Source organism: Passer montanus, unplaced genomic scaffold, assembly GCF_014805655.1.
Source record: "Passer montanus isolate IOZ18808 unplaced genomic scaffold, ASM1480565v1 scaffold160, whole genome shotgun sequence".
Classification (NCBI taxonomy): Eukaryota; Metazoa; Chordata; class Aves; order Passeriformes; family Passeridae; genus Passer; species Passer montanus.
Window position 1 is genome coordinate 316,591 of NW_024363161.1, and position 6,415 is coordinate 323,005.

The window sequence follows — 6,415 nt, forward strand, 5'->3', positions numbered from 1 at the left end:
CAAAATGAAACCAAAGGAGGCAGGTGGGGAAGGACATGTTTTATAGATGGGTGAGCCGTGCTAATTAAAATAGGTGTGGACTGAACTCTTTGGTTCTGCTGCTCCTTCCCCACTGGATGCAGCCCTGTGTGTCCTCCAGAAGGAGCTGAGGGGGCAGTTCTGAGGTCACAGGGCTGTGTCTGTGGCAGGTCAGTCACCCTGTCCCCTCCCCACTCAGGCTCTCCCCATGTTTTTCAGCACCAAGGAAATTCCAGATCACCCTTGGCAGACACAGCAGTGACCAGGCTCAGCTGTGGGGCACTGGAGCAGCGAAGAGCAACTGAAGTATCCAAAAATTCCCTTTTATCCTGAAAGCATCATTGGTATCAAAGAGGCACCAGGTGTCCCAGCAGCATCTTCTGCCACCGCCTCGGCAGCACAACGTGTCACCCACGGCCTCGGGGCCTCCTCTGCCAGGAGCCACCAGGATGGAGGGGCTGGTGTGCCCAGCCCTAAGGCACCTTCCTCCTGTGCATCCTCCTCTTCCTCCTCCTCTCCCTGCAGGTCCCTCTGTCAGCTCTCTGGGCTCTCCTCTGGCTCCCCCAGCAGAGCACCCCTCTCCTCGAGGGTGCCAGGCCGTCCTTTCCGATAGGCCAGGAACTGGAAGGAGATCTGGGGAGAGGTCAAGGCTCTGCACACTCAGGGGGATCTCGGGGATGCACTGGGTGTCAGCACCCCGAGTTTGTGCCAGGACAGGTGGGAACAGGACAGGCAGCTCAGGGCAAGGCAGGGGCTGAGGCGTTTCCCAGTGGTGCAGCAGCACAGATCCCCAGGGAGCAGCAGCACCCACCCCCCTGCCCTGCCCTGCCCAGCCCTGCCCTGCCCTGCTGGCAGGGTGAGATGCCAGCCCAGGGAAAGGATACAACCACGTCGAGGGCCAGCACGCCCAGGCTGCCCACCAGCCAGGGCAGGTGGTGCAGGATGTAGTCCCCTTGGCCCTGGCCTGGCTCCGGGTTCTTCAGGAGGACACTGAGGCCGTACAGGGAATTCCCCAGCATCACCAGGGCAAAGAGAGAGTAGGAGACCCCGCTGGTGGATTTCCTCTTGTACTGGGAAAACAGGGAGAGGAGAGGAGAGGAGAGGAGAGGAGAGCAGCTTGGGTGCAGCTCTCCTAAATCTCTCTACAATGTGCTATTAATCATGCTCTCTCCCAGCATTAAAAAAGAGAAGTGGTGACTCAATGCTGAGAGTCTTTTAGTTCCCCTTTGGCTTGTAAATTAGACAAAATGAAATCCCCACCCTCAAAATATCAGTAAGTTAAAGGGAGGGGAGAAAAGTAAAGACAGAGAAGTAGTTCCTTATGGAATGATCAGAGATGGGGCCTGGGACCTGTGAGCAGAGAGGAAAAAGGAGAAGCCCAGGGAGAAAGGAGAACCCTCTGGGGGGGAAGGAGCCTCCCCAGCCCCTGGGAGTGACTCGTGAGGAGCCCTGGGGTGCCAGGCTGGGCACTCACGTTGGTGCAGATCTGGGGCACTCGGGAGCACAGGTAGAGCACGGAGGAGATGGAGCCGATGGTGAATCCAATGATTTCGGTCCTGGAGAAAGGCTGCAAGGCAGGGGCGGGGACAGGGCCAGGGCCAGCCCCTGTGCTCAGAGCCCCAGCACGGCCACACCCAGCCCCGCGTGTGCCCAGCTCCCTCCTCCGACAGCCCGCTGATAATTGCAATTGATATTTGTAATAATAATAATTACATTTCACCTTGCCACAGGAAAACACCCAGTGCAATCTGTTATAACGGGAATTGGCTTTATTTGCATTGCTTGGACAGGTCCTTTTCTATTGCCAGAGCAAAACTATTCTGCAAACCTACTTTCAGTTTCAGCCAATGAGTTACCTTGCTGCACTTTCTTGCTTGTCTGATTTTCAGAAATATATATAAATGTGGATAATTGGAAAAAGAATTAAAGGGGGGAAGTCTTACAAATTTCCTGAACACAGGACCCACATTTTTTGTCCATCCTATGCAGCTGAGATAAACTGTTTGCAAACAGAGGTGTGGGAAATGTGAGGTTTGCTGACTCTTGAGCAGGCCCATAGAAGTGCTTGAAATCTGAAGTGAAAATGCCCTGAAATCCCTGAAATCCTGCAGCAAACTGTTCCTGAATTTTGCAGGAATCTTTGGAAAAGTTCTCTTTCCAGTGCCATCTTCCTAGACTCTAACAGTCTCCTGCAGAACAATTTGGCCCCAAAATAGGAACAGCCCCTAACCCCAAAACACGTGGTGGGGTCCAGGGTGGCTTTTTGGGGTCACAGCACCCAGCAGGGCATCCCCACCCAGACCTCCATCCCATCTCCCAGATCTAGGAACCGGCTCACCTTTGGTCCAAGCTCATCCCCAGGAGCTGAGAGCAGAGACCTCCCTTTGAAAGGCCCTGGAGCCTCGGGGCTGGCACTGCCCAGGAGGGAGAGGCTGGGCAGGGACCCCACAGAGAGGAACACAAAGGCTGCATTGATGGGAGCAGGGACTGCAGAGAGGCAGACAGAGCCTGATCAGGGAGAGCCCAGCAACCCCCAAGAGCCCCGGGGCTGCCAGGACCCTCTGGGGGTGAAGAAACCTCCAAACTCTGCCTTATCTCACCAAGGGACTGAGCAACCTCTGAACTCTCCCTTATCTCACCAAGGGATGGGCAGTGGCTGCTGTGGGTGACTGATGTGATTTATCTGCCCAATTTGTATCTTATCAGGGAGGAAACTGCTCCCATCTCGGTTTCTTCGGGTTTAGGGCTCCCCAGAATCATCCCCACCAGAAGATTTCACTGTCTTAAGTCACTCTCAAATCTCTGCCACAGCAAGCCCTGCTGTGGCTTGTTAATAGTAATTTACTGGTTTTCAGTAGTTTTTAGTGATTATATTCAGTAATCAAGCTCTCCAGCTTAACAAAACCATGTATCTGATGGGTCAAATACCAACTGGCTAATAACTTGATGTGTCTTTACTAAGTTAAACAATCACCCCAGTCCCAAGGAGACTGTTTGGGGCTCAGCAGTGCTGGAAATGGATTTGCTCTGTTTTAAACCCTGCAAGAACTGCTCAGGTTCCCTTTTCACTGCAGTTGAACAGACAGGAACCTCCCTGTCAAGGCTGGAGCACTGACCCCAAAACAGTGGGAAACTTCCCCCTCTCCCTTCCAGCACTGCCCGAGTCAGGAGTCTGTGATTCCCAGCTCTGAGGTGGAGTCACTATGTAACTGTGGGGGATTTTTTGTTTCTGTGCCCCGTGAGCCTCCTGGGGAGGTTGTTTTCAGCCTGGATACCATGGGGGGTGGGGGTTACAGGGGCTGCAGAAGCCCCAGGCCCAGCCTGTAGCTGTTTGTTGGCTTTGGCTCTCTTGGGGCCTCAAATTATCCAAGGGAAAAAACCCAAAAACCAACCCAGCAAGCAATAAGAGGCATCATCTACTAACTGTGCCTGGAATCTCCCGGGCTCCCAGAGTGCCCTGGAATCCCTCCCAGTGCCCAGGGCAGCAGAGGCCCCCCCTGCCCCACTCACAGGCTCTGCCCCCGTTCTTCACCCGGTAGTAGCAGTACAGGGACAGCATGGCCAGGTCTGCCAGCACGTAGTAGATGGCCGTGTACACCTGTGGGGAGGGGACACGCTGGGGACACCCACGGGGAGCTGGGAATGTCCCACTGGGCTGCTCCCTGCTCTCCCGGAGTCCCTGGGGGAGAGGGGAGTGCCCCGGGCTGGAGAAGGGAATGGCCCAGAGGGAGGGAAAGGAATAACTTGGGGGTGAAGAAGGGAGCATCCCTGGGAGAGAAGGGAAAACACCAAGAGGGGAAGAAGGGAGCGTCCCCAGGGAGGAAAAAGGGAGCATTCCCAGGGAGGAAGGAGGGAGCATTCCCAGGGAGGAAGGAGGGAACAACCCCACAGGGGAAGGAGGGAGCATCCCCAGGGAGGAAGGATGGAGCACCCCCAGGGAGGAAGGAGGGAGCATCCCCAGGGAGGAAGGAGGGAACAACTCCATGGGGGAAGAAGGGAGCATCCCTGGGAGAGAATGGACCACACCCTGAGTGGAAAAGAGAGCAAGCCCAGAATGGGAGAGGGGAGCATTTCTGCGGGGCAAAGAGGGAGCATCCCAGGCAGTCTGGGTCTCTGGCTCCAGTGCTGGATAAAGCAGCTGCCAGCCCCTCCCTCCTCCCCGGAGCTGGGGTGTTTGAGAGCCAGCCCGGGTACCTGCAGGGGCAGCTGATCAGCCAGGAAGGACCCGATGAAGTTGAGGAGGTCTCCGCCCAGCCATCCCAGCAGGAAATAGATGGAGAGAGCCTGGTCCATGATGCCCGTTCTGCAGGCCTGGTAGAACTGCCTGCAGAGCATCGGGCAGGGGAACAAACATCACCCTCAGCGCTACCTAGGAGCCATCCCCAGGGTTCCCGTGGATCCCAAAGCGGTCACGGCAGGAAATGCAAGGCCACACGTTCCCCTGGCCCCAGGCAGAACTCCTGAGCCCCACGGGCGCTCACCGAGGGCCCTGTGGGAGGAGCAGGGAGGATGACCCCAGCTGCAGGATCCTCCCCTCCGGTTGCAAAAGAGCCGTGACTCCTCACGTGCCCCGCAGCCACCCCTGTGTCAGCACTTCCAAGTAGCCCAGGGCTCCTGGGGACATTCCTTCTGCAGCGCGACCTGTCCTGCCGGCCCTGCACGTGCCCGACGTGGGACATTCCGGGAGACAGGCACAGCGACAACACCGCGGCCAGGACATTCCCGGGGCTCTGGGGCTGCGCTGCCGGCTGCCCTGGCCCGAAACCTGCCGAGCCCTCGCTGCTTGTGCCGCGGGGATTCAACGACTCCGGCACCTGGTGCCTGCGGCTCCACGTCTGCCGTACCCCGGCAAGGGCTGCCCGCGGTGTGGGGGCGGCACTCGGGGACTTGGGAGCCGTACCCAGGGATTTGGGAGCGCCACTCGGGGATTTGGGAGCCGTACCCAGAAATTCGGGAGCGCCACTCGGGGATTTGGGAGCCGTACCCAGAAATTCGGGAGCGCCACTCAGGGATTTGGGAGCCGTACCCAGGGATTTGGGAGCGACACTCAGGGATTTGGGAGCCGTACCCAGAAATTCGGGAGCGACACTCGGGGATTTGGGAGCCGTACCCAGGGATTTGGGAGCGCCACTCAGGGATTTGGGAGCTGCACCCAGGGGTTCGGGAGCGGCACCCGGGAAGTCGGGAGCGGCACTCACGGATTCGGGAGCCGCACCCAGGGATTTGGAAGCGGTCCCCAGAAATTCGGGAGCGGTACTCAGGGATTTGGGAGCCGTACCCAGGGGTTCGGGAGCAATACTCACGGGAAGGCTGCGGCGATGAAGCAGGCGATGGAGCCCAGCCCCAGGACGACGCTGGCGACATCCCGGCTGTCCTGGGCACACTCGTTGAACACATCCATGATCCAGCGGGAGCCGTTGGGACAGTCAGAGAGATTCCCAAAGGGGAGACCCCTCCAGCGCCGCGCAGCCATGGGAGCGCCGGGACAACGCTGGGGAGAGGGAAAAACGCAGGGAAAAATGAACAACGCTGGGGAACGAGAGAGCTGCGGGAGGGACAGGTCTGGGGCTCCTCCGGAACCGGCTCATGTTGGAAAAATGGATCGTTAGCGGATGATACACCTTTATTGGGTTTGCTGCCAGCCTGGCAGCGTCTGGCCTCAAAGGAGAAACAGAAGACATGAAAGAAGAAATAAAGAACAAATACGAAGGAAAAAAAGGAGGAAAATAAGGAGGAAAGGGGAAAAAACCGAATTAAAAAAGAAAAATAAAAGAAGAAAAAAAAAGAAAAAAGAAATTTAAGAAAAAAAAAAAGAAGTTGAAGAAAATGAGAAGTGGAAAAAAAAAAAAGCAGGGGAAAAAAAAAAGAGAAGTGGAAAAAAAAAAAAGCAGGGGAAGAATAAATAAAAGAAGTCGAAATCAACCCAACCTGTCCTCGCAGCACGGCACTCGCCTCTTCACCGACGCGGTTCGGAACTGTATTTTTCCTTGAAAGCCCGCTCTTTTTGAAACTTGGGCTGTTTTTCTTTGCCAATCCACAACTGCTCAGACACCGCCGGGTTTCCTTCGCCGCTGTCCCAAACCCTGCCCAGTTTCCTCCGCTGCTCTCGCAAACCCTGCCGGGTTTCCTTTAACGCCGTCCCAGTCCCGCCGCTCTCCCCAGTCCCGCCGCTCCTCTGCCGCTGTCTCGGGAAGTTCCCTGAGAATTGCCGGCAATTTTTCACAGCGTGAAATCAGCGAGCCTTTTCAGAAGGCGGCTGCTTTTCCCCGCGGGTTCCCGGCTCTCCGTCCCCTCAGCCAGCCGCAGTTTTGTCCCGAGCTCGGCGCGCCGGGCTAGCCCCGCGGTGTGAGGGGCCGGCCGGGGCGGGCCGCGGCGGCGCAGGCGCGATGGCGGCGCG

General features: G+C 57.1%; 2 protein-coding genes across 2 annotated transcripts in view; one reads left to right on the forward strand and one right to left on the reverse strand.

The window, feature by feature from the left end:
• Positions 1–24: 24 nt before the first annotated feature.
• SLC66A1 (solute carrier family 66 member 1) lies at positions 25–6,077 on the reverse strand. The gene is made up of 8 exons (XM_039703125.1): positions 5,947–6,077; positions 5,322–5,509; positions 4,213–4,342; positions 3,529–3,616; positions 2,357–2,505; positions 1,493–1,585; positions 903–1,088; positions 25–651 (listed from the first exon to the last, which is right to left on the reverse strand). The coding sequence occupies exons 2-8, from the start codon at positions 5,489–5,491 to the stop codon at positions 553–555; spliced, it is 915 nt and encodes a 304-aa protein (XP_039559059.1). The 5' UTR covers positions 5,492–5,509; positions 5,947–6,077; the 3' UTR covers positions 25–552.
• A 212-nt stretch (positions 6,078–6,289) lies between these two features.
• The window catches only part of AKR7A2 (aldo-keto reductase family 7 member A2), a 4,286-nt gene continuing 4,160 nt past the window's right edge, over positions 6,290–6,415 (forward strand). The window contains exon 1 of the mRNA XM_039703121.1: positions 6,290–6,415. Coding sequence (XP_039559055.1) covers positions 6,405–6,415 — 11 coding nt within the window. The 5' untranslated portion in view covers positions 6,290–6,404.